Source organism: Rhamphochromis sp. 'chilingali', assembly GCF_963969265.1.
Source record: "Rhamphochromis sp. 'chilingali' genome assembly, chromosome: 9".
Lineage (NCBI taxonomy): Eukaryota > Metazoa > Chordata > Actinopteri > Cichliformes > Cichlidae > Rhamphochromis > Rhamphochromis sp. 'chilingali'.
The window spans coordinates 13,464,647-13,483,528 of record NC_137936.1 but is presented as its reverse complement, the minus strand read 5'-3'; the positions used below and the strand labels follow the sequence as shown (position 1 = coordinate 13,483,528).

The 18,882-nt window shown below is 39.3% G+C and overlaps 1 protein-coding gene across 4 annotated transcripts in view; it reads right to left on the bottom strand.

The window, feature by feature from the left end:
• Positions 1 to 18,882, bottom strand: part of cita (citron rho-interacting serine/threonine kinase a) — a 39,976-nt gene that overhangs the window by 12,349 nt on the left and 8,745 nt on the right. For 2 of the 4 annotated variants that reach the window (XM_080892395.1, XM_080892396.1), the window contains exons 11-29: positions 13,531 to 13,636; positions 12,784 to 12,927; positions 12,089 to 12,208; positions 11,279 to 11,449; positions 10,447 to 10,500; positions 10,288 to 10,341; positions 9,804 to 9,944; positions 9,555 to 9,683; positions 8,959 to 9,054; positions 8,544 to 8,660; positions 7,790 to 7,899; positions 6,259 to 6,433; positions 4,747 to 4,944; positions 4,476 to 4,529; positions 1,896 to 2,093; positions 771 to 964; positions 521 to 656; positions 302 to 406; positions 11 to 151 (exon numbers count right to left, since the gene is read on the bottom strand). In XM_080892395.1, the coding sequence (XP_080748521.1) occupies positions 11 to 151; positions 302 to 406; positions 521 to 656; positions 771 to 964; positions 1,896 to 2,093; positions 4,476 to 4,529; positions 4,747 to 4,944; positions 6,259 to 6,433; positions 7,790 to 7,899; positions 8,544 to 8,660; positions 8,959 to 9,054; positions 9,555 to 9,683; positions 9,804 to 9,944; positions 10,288 to 10,341; positions 10,447 to 10,500; positions 11,279 to 11,449; positions 12,089 to 12,208; positions 12,784 to 12,927; positions 13,531 to 13,636 (2,443 nt within the window). The remainder of the gene's footprint in view (positions 1 to 10; positions 152 to 301; positions 407 to 520; positions 657 to 770; positions 965 to 1,895; positions 2,094 to 4,475; positions 4,530 to 4,746; positions 4,945 to 6,258; positions 6,434 to 7,789; positions 7,900 to 8,543; positions 8,661 to 8,958; positions 9,055 to 9,554; positions 9,684 to 9,803; positions 9,945 to 10,287; positions 10,342 to 10,446; positions 10,501 to 11,278; positions 11,450 to 12,088; positions 12,209 to 12,783; positions 12,928 to 13,530; positions 13,637 to 18,882) is intronic. The other 2 variants (XM_080892397.1, XM_080892398.1) reach the window with 2 other exon arrangements.

Genomic DNA, 18,882 nt, shown 5'->3' with positions numbered 1-18,882 from the left:
CACTGAGCACCTGTATATTCTCCAGCTGGTACTCCAGATCGGTCCTCTCTGTCTTGAGCATGTCGGTTTGGTCCAGAGCATCCTGCAGGCCCTGGGTCAAACGGAAAATGTGGCTCTTCTGGAGGTCCATCTGCTGCTGCAGTTTTGCTTGCTGCATGAACACCAGCACACAAATCTTTTTGGTACAGTTTGCTAACAGCAGCAATAGAGCAATAGTTACAATAAGTAACAACAAGAAACCCAAGTTTCTTAAATATATGTGTAGAAATATCATGCAGGTTAATTGACTTTCACTTCCTACCTCTTCCATCAGCCTTTGTTTCAGTTCTCTCTCAGTCTCCAGCTTCTGCTGTAAGCTACGGGCATTCATCTCCAGCATGGCATGTTTCTTCTCCAGATCATTGAGCTGTGAGAACATGTGAGTGCCTGTTAACCTCTAATTCATCCCAGCTACAAGTCAAACCATATTTTTGAAAGATTGAAGCTGGGGTTAAAGTTAGTTCATGGATAACAGACTCACAGTATCAGACAGACTTTCAGCCTTTAGTCTTTGCTCCTTCAAAGCCTGTTGTAAGGCCAAGATCTCAGCCTTATGCTCTTTGACTGCCAGCTCTACTGCCTGGCGAGACTCAGTGCTGCGCTGGTCTGCACGCAGCCTTTGAACACAACAATAAAGTGTTATGACTGTAATAAACTAATTTATAAATAGAAATGACATACAATGACCACTTTCTATGTAATAAGCGCAAGTATAAATTTAAGAATGTCACCTATTCTGCTTCTCATTGTCCAGCAGTCTTTGCATGTCCCTGGAGCGTCTCTCAGCTTGGCTTTTTTCATCTTCCAGAGCTGCTCTCCAAGCCTCCCACTGCCTCTCCTTCTCCAGCAACTCATCGTTTAGGGACTCCAGCTCCACCACCTGCTCCTCCAACATGCTGCATGTGGTCTTCAGTGTCTCAATGTTCTGAGAGCATAAATGAAATAACAGACTGAAGAGAACATCTTTCTCAGCGTTTGGCAATACCACGTGATTGTTGTCTCTATTCAATGATCTCTGATGCATCATAATAGGTTCTCTGGCCTTGAATATTTCAGACAAAAAATACAAATAAATTGTGTTTTAAAAAAAGTAAATTAAATTCAAAAAGGATTATAAATTGTTGCTTTTTTAATCTGCTGGCAATATTTGAGCAATTAATAATGAATCTTTCTACTCCATCTACTAACCTGTGGTAAGCATCTAATCTTTTAATTTAGGTTTAGACTGTTTCAGAGATACACTCCTTCCTATTCAGCTGCTGGTATGAGATGGTCTCAGCACCGTAAGTGAATGGCACGAAGCTGACAGAAGACACTGACTGCATGCATTTAGTTATCAGAAGGACATTTAGCTTAAACACCCCATACAGCACTAGACAGCAGCAAAAACCATCCATGACATGTAGCAAAAGTGCTAACTTCATTAATTACTTCTAATAAAACCTGGTGACGAGATTGAACAGCAAATTACACTGTGTGCACCGGTTCAAACAGCTGAGCCACACAGAGGCACAGTTTATAAGCTAGTTTAATATTGTCTGATCTGTTTACCAGTGCTGCGTTGTAATGTTTATGGAGGTGTTCCCATAAATACTAGTATATAACCCCTCTAGTTATTAAAACAAGTAGAAAAATAGAATTGCCTTGTGCAGAAAACTCTGATCTAATATATTAAGTGTTACTTGGTATGTGTCACTGTCAAATCTCACCTGTAAGTTCATAAAACAGGCTCATTCAATAAGTGTTGTGGCAATGTCTCACTGAAGCAAGGCACATTACCATGAAAATGATTTACATCTGAATGACACTCAACACACTGAGAAGCCAGCAATTTGTCTGGAAACGGTTTTTGTTACCTGTTTCTGGTTGTTGAGGTGCATCTCACGGTCAGCCACCTCCCTCCTCAGGCGGTCCACTTCCTGGCTGAGCTGCAGCCGATCCTCTCTCTCATCTGATGCCTCATCAAGCTGTTTGGACAGGTAGAAGTTCTGGCGATTCAACTCGGCGTTCTCCTGACTAAGCTGTGTCAGCTGTTCCTCTAGGTCAGTGATCACCTGAGGAGGCACAAACAGGTAAAGGTTTACACGTGCAAACAAGAACACATTTTAAGGCTTTATGCACAAAACTGGCTGTGTTGTAATAATTCTAACTCCAATTTTTTTCATTTCATGATGTTCAAAATGTTTTCAATTGGTGAAGTTTAGAACTCAACTCTGTAATATGTGCAGTATGCAGTTTAGCATCGTCTTGCTGAAATATGCAAGCCCTTCCCTGGAAAAGATATTGACTGGATAGGAGCATATATATTTTCTAAAACCTGTATACACCTGTCAGTACTGAAGGTGTCTTTCTAGATGTGCATGGTGCCAATTCTACAAGCACTGATGCACTCTCATTCCATTAGAGCTGCAGCCTTTTGAACTGAGCGCTGGTAACAACCCAGATGGTTCCTCTCCTCTTTAGTCAAAAGGACATGAAGTCCATGTTTCCCAAAAAGAATTTTACATTTTGATTTATCTGACCACAGAACAGCTTTCCACTTAACCTCAGTGCATTTTAAAAGAACTTTGGCCCAGAGAAGACGTCAGCGTTTCTGGATCATGTGCATATATGACGTCTTTGCGTTACAGAGCTTTAACCTGCATTTGTGGATGGCACGGTGAACTGTGATCATAGACAGTGATTTATAGAAATGTTCCCGAGTCCATGAAGAGATTTCTGGGAGGGAATTGTATCTGTTGCTAATGCAGTGCTACCTCATGGCACAAAGATTACAGGCATCGAATTTTTATCTTCAGTCTTGTCTCTTGCACACAGAAATTTCTCCAGATTCTCAGAACATTTTGATGATATTATGCACCATAGATGACAAGATATTCATAGTTCAATACTAATTAAAGATTCTTATATTATATTATTTGTAGGTGCGAGTTTTGGCAAATTGGTGAATCTCTGTCCATCTTCTGAAAAACTCTGCTTCTCTTGCTACCCAATCTGCTGCCACTTAATTAACTGATTTAGTTTCAAAACATCCCTCAAATATTTCATGACAGAGTAAAATGTTACAGTTTAAAGATTTAAAGTTTTCTATATTCTGTTAGGAATAAAATAGAAAATTTATGAGATTTCCAGATCTTTGCATTCTGTTTTTAATTTATATCATCACAACTTCTTTGGAAGTGGGATTGTAATAGCACAGCTGTAGTGAGTATAATTTACAGGTGTAATGAGTACAGTGACAGCAAGTCATTTCCAGTCAGAGAAATAGGAAACATGTTTTTGGCACATATGAACCACAAAACTGTTGTTTCACTTTAAATGTAACATAATAAGAATTTGTTTCTATTTTAACTCCATGACAAATAGTGGTGCAACGGATCAAAAATCTCACGGTTAGGAGATTTTAAGTCACGGATCGGATCAATTTTCGGATCAGCAAAAAAGAAAAAAGACAAAAATTTAACATGTGATGCCTAATAAGTAACACATTTACTTATCGCACTCCACTGTGATATAATGAGCTGTCACGGTCACGTAGCTTTCCGTTGCCCTGGAGGTCCACCCATTTGTAGTAGTTAGGGCAACAGAAGGTGCCTGGGACAGTTCAGCCATAACTTTAAACTTTTGCTGCTCATACATGCTTGGAACGATCTTGCCACTAAAGTGGACGCGCAACGGGATATCATAGCATGGCTCAAGCACGTTTATCAGTTTAAACCCCTTGTTTTGCACAACGGAATACGGCCTCCCGTCTGCAGTTAAACACCCCAATAGCTTTTGTAATAGCTTTAGCCCGGTCGGATTGGGCAGCAAAGGGCTGCTTAAATACCGCAAACTCCTCTGCTCCTCCACTTGGACCACTAGCGCTGGCCATAACTATGCTTGTCAGACCCACCACGCGCACCATACACATACTTTTTTTTTTTTTTTTTTCTCTCTTTTCTTCTGTGGATAGGGATCGGTTCGGATTACGGATCAACCATGATCCGTTGCACCACTAATGACAAATAAGATAATTTGTTGAAGACGATAGATGGACATGTTCATCTTACATTTACAGTACATTTTTAAAAAGAACTGCACAAATTGGAAGCTACCTAACAGTTGAATTAAAGTGGTCTCAGCACTACTCAGAGGTAACTGAAGTAATGTGTTAGCTGCGCATCAAAAAGATTTTTGTCTTTGTGACAACTGTAATGGCACCTTTTATAAAAAATAAAACAAAAACAATTCACCAGTAAAATGCTAACAGAGTGCTCTGCACAGCAAGCTGCATTTTGCTGCCAAAGATTGATTCAGTAGACTACATTGTTACATTAGAACAATCTTTTGCAGCTACACATGAATCACTATATATTCAAGGGTCTTGTGAAACCTTTGAAGAATTTTATCTCCTGCTGCTGAAAGCACAGACAAAAGGCTGTGGAATCACTTACTGAACAACTGTCTCTTAAGGCATCAAACTTCCGCTGAATATCGTCTCTGTGGTTCTGGAAGAAGAGCAAATGAAAAGAAAAAATACAAGCAAATCTGAGTATGCATAATGTGTAATCGTAAAGAATGCCATTCATACTAACAGCACTATAAAAAAAGTTATTATTGTATTAATAATACAGGCTTATATCCATATATAGGAAATGGTGAATACCACCATTACTTTGGGTGACTGTGATTGCATACATGTGTGCTTCCTCTTGCTCGTCTTACCCTGAGGGCCGTGATCTCCTCCTCAGCCTCAGCAGTTGTCTCTTCCAGCTCAGTCTTAGCTTGCTGCAGCTGACTCTCTAATGCAAGACGTGCAGCCTGTAGGCTGCTGATTTGGGACTCACGCTCCTGGAGGGACAGGGTCAACTCTGACACCTGCCTCTTAATCTCCAGTTTCTCCTCTTCATGTTCTAGGCCCATCTACAACACAGAGAGGGTTAGTGTGAATACTGCGTTGATATTGAACAAATCGAACCTTTAACACTTTGTATTTGAATATCATTTTCAGCATAACTTTAACCTTAATCACATTGTTAGGAAAGCAGAGTGCTACTAATGAAAGACTGCTGGAATGAATATGCACTTTTAGTTAATCTCAGGTTCTGCACTTCTTACTGGCAAATACAGAAATTCAGTCTGCTGAAAAATACACAAGGGTTCATTTAGCTGTTTCATAAGTGTTTGACAGATGGAACGGCCGATCACAACTGAAGTACATATTTGTGTGTGTGAGGACAGTGTGTATGTGTTTAAGCGAGGGTGCAGAGAGGCCAGCAATTAGTGCCAATCTGTGTATCATGTCTCAGTAGCGAAGACCGTGTGGAGGTAGAATATGACATCCAGTCAGCAGGCTGTCGACCAGGAGCGTCGACAGACAAGCACACTGGGGGGTGAGAGCGTTCAGAAGAAAGGGGGCATTGTGTTCCTCAAAATTAAGCCGGGACTTCTTTTTATTGAGCAGATTTGCAATGGGTTCATAAAGACATCATGAAATTGAGGGGTGCGCTTCTCAGTGACTGAAAACATTACATACATACGAGTATAACTTGAGTTTAATGCTTGCAAGCAATTATCAGTCATCCAGTTTGAGGGTAAAATGTTGACTGTCCATGCCAGAACTTCTGGTCCTGCTACATTTTCTTATGGTTTAGGATTTTATCAGTTGTTAGCTAATAAATGACTTTAACTGAACAAACACACACATCCACACATGTGCAATAACACTAAGTGCAATAATCTTTTCTGGCATCGTTGTATTTTTACTCAGTTGTATATAGCATTCGTATTCTATTTTTATCTTATTGTATATTTTTATTCTATTTTATTCTACTGTATATAGTATATTATTTTATTCTATTCTGTACAGCTGTGTACTGTATTTATTCTTATTGTATTCTAATTTTTGCGTCATAACTTTTGCACTGTCCACTTCCTGCTGTGACAAAACAAATTTCCCACGTGTGGGACTAATAAAGGTTATCTTATCTTATCTTATCTTAAACAGCACTGCTCCAGAGATAATACAGGAAGAGAACTGCAATTTTGTAAAGAGTGCCATTACAGATCTGTTTTTAATTAGCCGTTTATCTGAAAAGCATCTGAGCTCGCTTGCTGATCAGCTGCCCTAATCCCTTTTGTGGATAGTAAGGCTACACTGTGTGTCGGCTAAAGTGAATTAGTTAATCTTGAGCTTGAACAGATTTTGTACTGTCTCTCGGCCTCCTGTTGCCTCACCTCCCGCAGCCTGCTCTCCAGCTCCAGCAGCCGGGTTCTCTTGGTTTGCTCCTGTTGACTCATCTTCTCCAGATGTTCCTCTAGTTTGGCATTTTGGGCCTCAAGCTTGCCTGCCTGAGACTCCAAATAAAACTTTTGCTGTCGAAGCTCTGAGATCATTTCTTCCTGGGCTTTCCTGACAAAAATACAAACAAATGCCAATTATATCTCCTGTTTTGAATTTATATTCGTAAAACAAAAGTTGGAGCTTAATGTGTAAACAATTTAATTGCACTAATACAAAATGAACAGTGCAGCAATTTAAAACATCGGTACCTGCCATTAGACTAATTATTATCTTAAAAATCAATATTAGACAGAAATTTAGAGTCTGTGCATCTCTAATTGTATTAAACAAGCGTGATACGATGTAAAATATAAAGAAAAGCACAATGCAATCATTTTCATTCTATTAAATGTGCAAATTAATTTCACATTATTTACATTAATTGCATTTTTTTTTCAAATTTGAAATTAATGTGAATAATGTAAACCTGATATTTCCTTGAAAACACTACAAAGCCGAGTTATCAAATGTTGAACCTGAGAAGCATATTTAATAATATAATAAGCATATTTTCCCCCCGTGCTGCAACAACACAGTGCAGGAAAATATTCCATTTGCGCTACAGGCAAAAGCGCAGGCAGGCCAGAGTTTTATAATTTTATGGCAGAGCTATGCTGCAGTAATGCACACAAAATGTAGTTTGCCATGTTCTTGCTGAAGTTAGCAAGGCCTTCCCTTAAAAAGATGTAATCTGGCATTGTATGTTGCTCCAAAACTTTATCTTTCCTCTTAAGTAGAATAAAGCGTGCATGGTTATTATTCTTGCCATTTTACACCCAAAAGCAGTGCTTCTTGTTTATATGCATTTACTTTTCCAAACAAATGGTAAAGTTGTAATGTGCATTCATGGATTAAAAAGCTTATTTGAAGTCCTCCTTAGCTTAGTTTCACAACTATAATGTTTATTTCAGTGTTGATGCCTGCATAGAGAAATTCCTCAGGATTATCTAAAAATATTATGTATTGTAGATGACATTATATTGAGAATTGCTGATTAATTTGCTCTTTCTGTTCACTTTTTACCTTCTAAAGACTCTGGCATTGCTTGTATTGTACTTAGTTATTACCTACTGCTACTTAATATCAGTATGTTATTTGAAATATGTAACTGGTATATAATTGAAACTAAGAAAATATTTTAGCGTTTAAAGTCATCTTTGTACCATTTTGAATTAAATAGCATTCAAATGGTTAGTAAGCTGTTGAATTCTGTTTTTGTAGAGCAGACTAACTTCTTTGGTAATAGGTTTGTATATTCTATTAAGACTACATGAAAAATGCATTTCCTGTACTTAATCTTAAAGATGACACTGTATACACACAGCGGGGACAGATCAGCCATGTTGCACAAAGATGTAAGTGCAGTCAATGTGTGTGGACACACTCATCAAAGCACAGTGTGGGCAGAAGGTCTAGTTAACTCACATATTCTTCTGGGTGTAGATGCTGCTGTTAGCAGCCAGCTTGTTAGCCTCTGACAACTCGGCGATGCGCTGCTCCAGGTTCTTCATCTTTGAATCCATAGCATTAATGGTCTTTGGGAAAGAAGAAAGTGCAAAAACATGCTGTAGATCACATCCCAACACAAGGATATATTCTCCACTGACTGATAACCAGATTCGGGCTAGAATATGGGACATTCACATTTTTTTTAAAGGTAGAAAAACCTTTTACTTCAGAAAAATCCTATTAGAGACTATTAAGGTGTTGCCTGAGTCGTCTACTGTCAATGTCAGATGACTACCTCTAAAAGCTTCTTAACTGCCTCAAGTCTACCATATTAACCAGATTAGAACTTGAGCCCAGCCTTTATAGTGCAACATGAAGGATACTCTAATTTAATCTGTCTTTTTAACCTGTACATTTCAAAACAAAACAAAAAAATCACTACTATAGTACTATAACAAATTATGGTGTAAAACAAAAAATTATATTTGTCTAATCCTTAAAATAAATGCATAAGAGACAGCCTATACCCAATGAGATTAGATTGGGAATGCTTAGTATATGTAAAAGGGAATAAAATACTTTAAGCAGCCGATAAATTGCATATATTGTTTTTCTTTTAATATCACAAAAGTTAAAGTTACCTTTACTCGTTTTAAATATGGCTTTGTGTCAACCTGAGTATAAAATTTACAGCAAATGCCTGAGATGATATGAGGTTTTGTTGCCTTACTGCTTTCTGTTCACTGATGAGTTTACAGTTCTCCCTTGACTCCTCCTCCTGCTGCGCCCTTCTGGCCTCAAGGCTCTCCTTGTCAGCCAGGTCTGCTTTCATCTGGGCCTCAAGAACCTTGATGAGCGAGAACCAGTGAATAAATCCCGTTTTAATTTGACACATTGCTATTTAGATTCCAGCCTCCCATGTGAAGCAGTCATTCAATGATATGGTTGTAAATTTATAACCTGACGTGGAAATATTAATTAGTGTGGTGTCACATCTCACCGTAAGACATGTGACAGCTCTGATTTAATCCAAAGCTACACTTATTTGAAATGTCAGGACTGACTAAAACTGACTGGAGCAAACATATATGCTAATATTTCTTTAAAATATCTACAACAGTCTGAGAAACATTAAGCTGACTCACTTTGATCTTGTCTTCATAAAGCCTTTCCTTTTGAACCAGTTGCGTTTCCATCCTCTGGGCAGTTGACTGGGCATCCCTCAAGTTTTCCTCCAGTTCCTGGACAAATTACAGTTGTAAATGGATAAATCTAACATGATGGCCACAGATAAAAAAAAACAACTACATTTTAACAAAAATAATAATTTATAGGCATATACACACAAATTCTGTATTACATACAAAGAAAAAAAAATGCTAAAACACAGATGAAGCAGATGAATTAAAAACTAGGCAAAATGCTCTACTGCACCAAAAACATTACAAAAGAAACTTGCATGGAAAAGCTGGAAATCCACAAGTCGACTGCAGTGATGCCTGCTCATGCTGACACTGGTAAAATCATGAATATGTTAAAGCCTATTTATGTACCAATACTGGATGACTAGTAGCCATTTGTGATGGCTCAGCTATCTAAGTGAAGAGTATGTAGTGTGTACATGTATGTTCTCCGATATCTGTTGAGGATAAATGGACAGAGGGCTGGTTGAGTAGGCAGTGGGGTGAAGTTAGGGGTGGAGTGATGGAGAGTATTAGCAAGTCTTATCTGTAGCTCTCACCAGGATCTTTTCAGCCATCTGCTGAATCTGTTGGGATTTGGTCTGAATGTCATCCTTCAGCTTATTTTCCCGACGCTCAACCATCTCCAGCCTTTTTACCTGATTCTCAAGTGTCTTCCTGCCCTCCTGCTTACACAACAAAAACGTAGCAAGGCTAATTACACAGAAAATTGTAGGGTAGTCCAACTGTCAAAAAGGTTATTTAACATAGGACTAGAAAGCATTAGCATTAGCAGGTCAGTCTGGTACCTCCGTCTCCCTAAGACGACGTTTTAAAGTGTCACTAGAGTCGGTTTTGCCTTTCAGGCGCTCCAGATCTCGTTCCAGCCGCTCTTTGGCCTGCCGAACATTCTGCAGCAGCTCTGTGGCTTCTGTGCTCGCTTTCACTGCCTGGGGAAAAATCAGGAGGTCAAAGGTTGTTAGTAGATCCCCAGACAAACATATTGATATGCTTGTGCAATTTCTGCCCACTAGGACAAAGAGAAAACATAAACCAAAAAAAAGACAAAAAACAAAAGCAATTCTGCTGAATAAATAAGGAACAACAGCAGAAATGGCTGCACAGCTTCATCCTGGATACATACACATATAATAGTGGTCTTTTTTGTTGTTGTTTTTTCCTTTTTCAGATAAATAGGAAAGATTACAAAATCCAAAGTCTTTAGTAATTTAAATGTAGGTAAAAAAACAAGCAACACAAAACACAATGAAAGACAGTTGTGAAAAAACCTACCTTGGACAGTTTGTCTTGGAGCTCCTGAATCTTCACCTGCTGCTCAGAGTTTGTCTTAAGGGAATAAAAAACAATTTAGAAAGTGAAAAAAAAAAATCAAACTTTGGGGTAAATACAGTTCTGTAAGCTCTGTACACATTTTTGAAAAAGGAAGAAAACCTTTTCAAGTTTGGAGAGAAGCTCCTCCACTTCAGCTTTTCCCTGCTCTTTTGCCTAAAAACATTAACAATATGATAAGAATTGAGCATAAATTCATCCTGAAATATTTGATTCACATGAGTAAAAACAGCTTGGATCCAGAAATTACTAATGATGGAAAGAGAATGAATAAAAACCTATTTGATATTTACTGCAATATCCTACAATAAAGTGTATGAGGCCCTTTCTCTGATTTATAGTATGCATATTATCATTCATTTATTCTGCAAGAGGGTAAGGACAGCAGCAAAGAAAGCACTTTTCACACATTTTTTCTTCTGAAGGATCCCTCCCCTGTTTTTAGGTCAGCAGGGAGATGTAATCACTACAGCAGTGCACCCTGGGTCTGCTCTGGGATCTCCTCACAGTCTGCCATGCCCAGATCACTTCCAAAGGGAGGCATTCTGGGCCCTTCCAAACCACACGACTGTACCGATTCAAATGAGACTAATAGTTTTTATCATCAACAAAACTGTCAAATATTAAACTCTTGATATCCAAGTAAAATGCCCCCAAACTAGGAAATGCAGTTCACTTGAATCCAACTGTATTTTATGATCAAAAGCCAAAACAGAAATCATCTTCTCTGTAAAGTGACACAGTCATGTTCATAATTCATGAGTTGTGCAACTTGTAGTTTCATTCCAATCCCTCTTAACAGGTTTGTGCTTTGCTTTTTAGAGCAGATCAAAAATACAAAGCACAAAGTGTTCCTGTTATTTGGTTCAATTTAGATTTAGACATGACATGAACTATAAACATATATGGTGAAAACATATACACATTTACATACCTTCTGGATCCTTTGTTGGTATTCCACAGCTTTTCTTTTGAGCTCCTCACTTGTTTGTCTCGAGTCTCTAAGTTCAGCTTCATAGAGGTCGCTGCGACGTCGGGCAGCGGAGAGATCCTCCTCCAGCTGCCTGATGGTCACCTGCATCTCCTCCAGCTGGGCATGGTACTCCTGACGTTAATAAGCACAGAGTGGTTAACACAATTAATTAAATTAAACATAAAATTTACTGTAAAAGCAACCACATGTTATGCAAGCTAAATAATGACCAGATCCAGCTCCTCAGTTGGGTAGAACGAAAATTCTTTTGTACAGATTTAATTTTCACCTCAGTTCAATTTATAATTTTCAATTAAAATCATGAATTTATATTAAAAAGTGTAAACACTGTGTATCATCTCCCTAATTAAAGGGTCGATGAATCTGTAGATTAATGATCAAGTCGCCACTTTTGTACCTTGCAGTTATGCCATCTGCAGGAATGACCTTTGAGCGCTAAGGACAAGGGAGTCCTTAGAGGGAAAGCCCTCCCTGTGTGACAGGGACACACTGAGAGGAAAAGTAATCTCATCCCTTTTTCAAGGACTGCACTATCAGTTACAACGGTACAAACAACACCGTGTCAAATAATTTCCCCAAAAAACAAAAAACAGTATGCATATGCAGTTTAAAGGCATTTTTCCCCATTTCACTAGACTGTTTTATTATAAATACCATGAAGTGTCCATGAAATAATTCTTCATCTGCCCCACATCATTATCATGATGAGGAGGAGGATTCAGAATCATTTAAATGAGAAAATTTACATACTTGCTCCTTAATTTCTTGCAGCTTGTTGCTCTGTTCGCGTATGTCGTGCAGCAGCTGCATGGCCTTGTCATCCTCTCTAGAGACTTCCACTCGTGCCTCCTCCAAGCTTCGCTTTAGGCTCTGCAAACAAATACGTGTTTCAGACTAACACAAAGTGCACTAAGATTTAGAAAATAAAATAAAATAAGTTAGTTTACAGTATTCTACCCTTCTTTTTTTTTCAACTACTTAAGCTCTAGGCTACTGTCTGACATTTCCAATTGAAAAAACAACCCACAATTTCATCAGTAAAAGCTGCAAAACTTCAAGTTGTATAACAGACACTTAAACAGGAATTTTTACAGAGTTTTTTTTATTACAAGGCTAGAGGGAGTTTCAAAAAAAAAAAACTATGGCCAATAGTGCCATCAACATTTCTGCTAAATCAAAACCCAAGTTTGAAAGGAAACACTTTGTTTGTTTAACCTGTTCTAAAAGTTGCCAACTGCAACTCTACCATACTTAGTACAACAGAACTTAAACCCATATAGCATTGTCATGCTTAAGTCATTATTGTATGCCTCAGTGATTGTACTACACTTGCAGTCTTCATGAAATGGTAGATGCATTTTTATAACAGATGGAAAGCCTCCAGGGTAGAAGAGGTTAATTCAATAAAACACAAATGGACATGCTGGTAGTACAGTATGACTCACGCTGCACTCAGTAATGTAGGTGGCAAGGTCTTGCTCCAGGATACTCCGCTGAGTCTCAGAGGCCTTCAGCTCCACATCCTTCTGGTGGAGCACTGACTCCAGGTCAGTCATCTTACGCTGGAACCTGGAGATTTCCTGCTCCATCTGAACACAGCAGTGAAAACATCACTTATTTAAAATCTTCACCTGAAGGTTGATTAACATTGCTGGTTTGTGTCCCAGCTGTCTTCTGCCTGCGTCAGAAGTATAAGGTACTTAAAGTGGCTATTTACTTCACTATAAATAAGGGGTCCATTAGCTGTAAATTATTTTTCTAACAAATGGCCAACCAAGAATGCTTTAAAACGAGTAAGCTGCTATGTTTTTCACACTACAAAATGAACTTGGCTCATAACAGCACCAACAGACGCTTCCTTGATCTGTGTTAGGCCAGTCAGCCAGAATAAACACAAGAAATCTGCTAATAAAATCCAGAATAATGAAGTGATGTTGCTCAAAACAAAGTTTCAAACTATGGAAGTCCAATTTCACAGTTTGTCTAAAAATAAAAAGCCTTCTTTCCAGAATATGTTAATGTTATTTATTTGCTTATCAAAGGAGCATTTTGAGTTTGCCAAAATAACAGAGACAGAAGACAAAATATACTGTGGATTTACTAAATTACATTAAAGCTGAAAGCTTTGTTAACAAAGGTTTGTAAAAAAACAAAACAAAGAATGAGAGCCAAAACAGGCTGTAAATGCTCACCTTGTGACATTTGTCTTGAGTTTCTTGTAATTCTTTGCTTTTAAGGTGCAGTTTCTTTTCCATTGAGTTGGTCTTAGCAGGAGAGTTGAGGCCTGCAGACACTGACCTGGGGCAACAACATTTACAGAAATTCTTGAAACATTAATATTTCAACAATCAAACTGGCGCACATAATTTGAAATGTGCATTGCAATAATTTTTATTTAAACACAGAGACATATCCACTCTAACTAGGGGCAATGTTTTCTCTCTGGCGAGCGAGTTCCTGTCAACCTCTTTATAATCAACAGACCAGAGAGCACAAAATGCTTCGAAAATCTTCCTTTTGTGCAACAAACTATGACAAAAAAAAAAAAAAAAAAAAAAAAATTAATTAAAAATGCAACCAATGATTCGAATAATCAGTCAGACTAATGAACAAGAATGGGACTCGGCTGGCAGTCTTATATTGCCACATAAGGACACAACACATAACAGCAAGGCCTACAGTCATTGTATCTGTAATGAAGTCGGTCAAAACGCAGACACAACACCCACACTTCATAAACGAGTAACAGAAACCAGGAGCATAAAAGCTGACTCAACCTGCCCTTTGGAGTTGGCGAATGAAGAATATCTAGTAATGACAATTATTCTTTTGACAACAGAACAGCTGAGCAATTTTTATGCAGAGCAATATATAATATATAATATATATATATATAATATACATACATATACAGTGGGGCAAAAAAGTATTTAGTCAGCCACCGATTGTGCAAGTTCCCCCACCTAAAATGATGACAGAGGTCAGTAATTTGCACCAGAGGTACACTTCAACTGTGAGAGACAGAATGTGAAAAAAAAAAAAAAAATCCATGAATCCACATGGTAGGATTTGTAAAGAATTTATTCGTAAATCAGGGTGGAAAATAAGTATTTGGTCAATAAAAAAAATACAACTCAATACTTTGTAACATAACCTTTGTTGGCAATAACAGAGGTCAAACGTTTACTATAGGTCTTTACCAGGTTTGCACACACAGTAGCTGGTATTTTGGCCCATTCCTCCATGCAGATCTTCTCGAGAGCAGTGATGTTTTGGGGCTGTCGCCGAGCAACACGGACTTTCAACTCCCGCCACAGATTTTCTATGGGGTTGAGGTCTGGAGACTGGCTAGGCCACTCCAGGACTTTCAAATGCTTCTTACGGAGCCACTCCTTTGTTGCCCGGGCGGTGTGTTTTGGATCATTGTCATGTTGGAAGACCCAGCCTCGTTTCATCTTCAAAGTTCTCACTGATGGAAGGAGGTTTTGGCTCAAAATCTCACGATACATGGCCCCATTCATTCTGTCCTTAACACGGATCAGTCGTCCTGTCCCCTTGGCAGAAAAACAGCCCCATAGCATGATGTTTCCACCCCCATGCTTCACAGTAGGTATGGTGTTCTTGGGATGCAACTCAGTATTCTTCTTCCTCCAAACACGACGAGTTGAGTTTATACCAAAAAGTTCTACTTTGGTTTCATCTGACCACATGACATTCTCCCAATCCTCTGCTGTATCATCCATGTGCTCTCTGGCAAACTTCAGACGGGCCTGGACATGCACTGGCTTCAGCAGCGGAACACGTCTGGCACTGCGGGATTTGATTCCCTGCCGTTGTAGTGTGTTACTGATGGTGACCTTTGTTACTTTGGTCCCAGCTCTCTGCAGGTCATTCACCAGGTCCCCCCGTGTGGTTCTGGGATCTTTGCTCACCGTTCTCATGATCATTTTGACCCCACGGGATGAGATCTTGCGTGGAGCCCCAGATCGAGGGAGATTATCAGTGGTCTTGTACGTCTTCCATTTTCTGATGATTGCTCCCACAGTTGATTTTTTCACACCAAGCTGCTTGCCTATTGTAGATTCACTCTTCCCAGTCTGGTGCAGGTCTACAATACTTTTCCTGGTGTCCTTCGAAAGCTCTTTGGTCTTGGCCATGGCGGAGTTTGGAGTCTGACTGTTTGAGGCTGTGGACAGCTGTCTTTTATACAGATGATGAGTTCAAACAGGTGCCATTCATACAGGTAACGAGTGGGGGACAGAAAAGCTTCTTACAGAAGACGTTACAGGTCTGTGAGAGCCAGAGATTTTCCTTGTTTGAGGTGACCAAATACTTATTTTCCACCCTGATTTACGAATAAATTCTTTACAAATCCTACCATGTGAATTCATGGATTTTTTTTTCACATTCTGTCTCTCACAGTTGGAGTGTACCTCTGGTGCAAATTACTGACCTCTGTCATCATTTTAAGTGGGGGAACTTGCACAATCGGTGGCTGACTAAATACTTTTTTGCCCCACTGTGTGTGTGTGTGTGTGTGTGTGTGTGTGTGTGTGTGTGTGTGTGTGTGTGTGTGTGTGTGTGTGTGTGTGTGTGTGTGTGTGTGTATATATATTTTTTTTTTTCTCTTCTTCTTTCTGCTGCAGTATGATTAGGACAAAACAGACGGCATGAACAAAATGGACCTGCAGACCCGGGAATGTTTGCCGTTAGCCTGACAAAATAATTTGACAGGAGAATTTGGGATATGCTGTTGCGTGGGGCTGGTCTCCAGAAGACTCAGTGTGAGTACAATACACTCTTTTTTTGTTGTTATTTGTATAAGGTAATGTTCCATTTTGTTTCCATTCTCTGCAGCAATCGAGAGCACTAAGTGAATTTTTCCCATTTTGCTGACCAGAGACAAGGCAACTATGAATAGAGGTCCTCTAAATAAATGAATGAATCTGTATGAATGAGTTCACAAACACTGCAGAAGGATCTTTAATAAAGTTGACTCAGACTGAGTCACAGTGTTAAAAATAATCAGAAAAGCAAGCACTGCTCCCTTTGCCTCTCTGCACCGAGAAGCATCCCCCTGAAACACACACACACACACACACACACACACACACACACACACACACACACACACACACACACACACACACACACACACACACACACACACACACACACACACACACACACACACACACACACACACGGCTTGTACTGCTGAAACAAAAACAGCAACACCCTAGGCAGTTCTTTTTCACAGGCCTCTAGATTAAACAGAAGCATTTCAGCCAGATGCCAATTAAAAATTGATGTTAGACATCAAAATTCAAGTGGGAGATGGGGGGTGGGTGGGTTTTTGTACAGATAATGTGGCCATTTAAGAAATTAGCTGGAGATTTTTGCTTGAGTTTCAGGAAGCATAGGTAATACTTTAATAACGCTAAACATAATGTGGCCATGAAGAATTTAAGTATTTAAAAGAGAGAAAATGTTAGACCACTCTTTCCACTGAGGAATGGGAGAGCTGTCATGTTTTTGAACTGTGGAGGAAAAAGAAATGAGTAACCAGTGCAAACTGCATTATTGAAGAGACTCAGAAAGACAATGACACAAAGAAAGTTAAAAGGCTTAGCAGCACTCATCAGGTACGCAAAAGGATGGATAACAGTCATGTACACTGAAGGAAGAAACAAACACACGTAATACTAACAAGCAGTGTGATGAAAACAAGGCAACCTCTGGGGAAATCTTTTGTAGGACATGCAAAATTCCCAATAACAATTTATTTTTTCAATTTGTGCTTAAAATAAAATAACACACACACACTAGTGTGTGTGTGTGTGTGTGTGTGTGTGTGTGTGTGTGTGTGTGTGTGTGTGTGTGTGTGTGTGTGTGTGTGTGTATATATATATACACACACACACATAATTTTTTTCTCTGTTTTTAATATAAGTGCTAGAAGACTCTTCTTCTCCTACCATTGCCAACATTCTTTTGGTCATTCATGTGGTACATGTCCTGGGGCAGTTTGTTCAAAAAAAAAAAAGAAAAAAAGGGGGCCCCCATGAAAAGCTTTGACCCTGATGGCACCACTGTAAATGGCGGGAATTCAGTACAAACACAAATTTCTTTTCCAAAAGCCCATGAATGTCCTCAATGGATTTCCTACATACTGTGTGTGTGTGTGTGTGTGTGTGTGTGTGTGTGTGTGTGTGTGTGTGTGTGTTGCCAAGGTACCTTGTAAGACAAAAATCATAGCCTATATTACAGGATTACATTTGACGCCAACGAAGGAACAATGGGCACCCATATACCTTTACCCAGTATCGGTAGATATTTGGCACGACGTTGGATGCCTGACCAGACAGACTGACCTAATAACACCGTTTTATGTCCAGCTCCAAACAGGCAAAAACAGATATTTATAAACTGTAAATACTGCGCATGTTGTATTAACCATCTCAGAATTTCCTTAATCCAGCCAAAAATCCTAACAATGTCATTTTTTATGGGTGTTTAGTATGATTTTCCGACACTATACCACAGACAGCTTCTTATAAATTTGAGGCAAATTTTTAAGAGGATTTTGCTGTTAAGTTTTTACTAATGAGGAGTGAGACAGACAAGTTCAAAAAGGAGAAGAAAAAACAAACAATAGCAGGAACCCCCAAAACAGATGATTAGCATTTCATTATGCCTGGCTCTAGGTTCATTTCTCTTTCCTATTTGGCATTGTAATGAATAATGTGTACACGGATATGCATGCTCCCACACACGCAACACAATTCTGACACATTTTATGAACACTGAGCTCCTCTTAATCAAATGCAGCATAGAAAATGACTGGCTTCTGTTAAAAACCTTGAACAGATGACTGATGGTGTAACAGCAAGGCGACTTAGACATTAGAAGAGGGAGAAATAACAGGAGGAGATGAGACGGGTAAAGATGGGGGGTGGGGACAGGGGGGAAAAAAAACAACAAAAACCCCCCCCCACACACACACACACACACACACACACAAAACCCCCCCCAAAAAAAAGCATCACGGTTGTAACCATAGAAATAATTCTCTCCCCCAATCTGAGCTCTCATCCTTTTTCCCAGTCTAATCTGCTAATGCTTTTTCTCCATTTCTGTTGCCGCTGCTGTCATGATCTGCAGTCTCCAGCACCATTAACCTGCGAGAGCACTAGCATGGGGCTGCAAGAACAAAAACCCATCCTCTTGCTTTATTATCAGGGGTTAAGAAGCCAAACACAATTAGGTATAATTACAGTCCCAAAACCCATGCCGTAAAAGTCAGGAGCCTATTACGCTTCACAGTAACAGAGAAGGCACAATAACAGCAGTGAGGGTGGGAGTGTGTCTATGTGTGGGGTTCCACTTCTCAGCAAACCTCATCGGCACACTCAGTCGCATACCAATCAGTCGATGGCAAGATAACACCAGCTAACATCCTCTGAGCCATTCATTTGATCTATCTGCGCACTGGATCACTTACGTGTGATCTGAAGGTACAAAAACAAGAAGTCAGTAGGAGA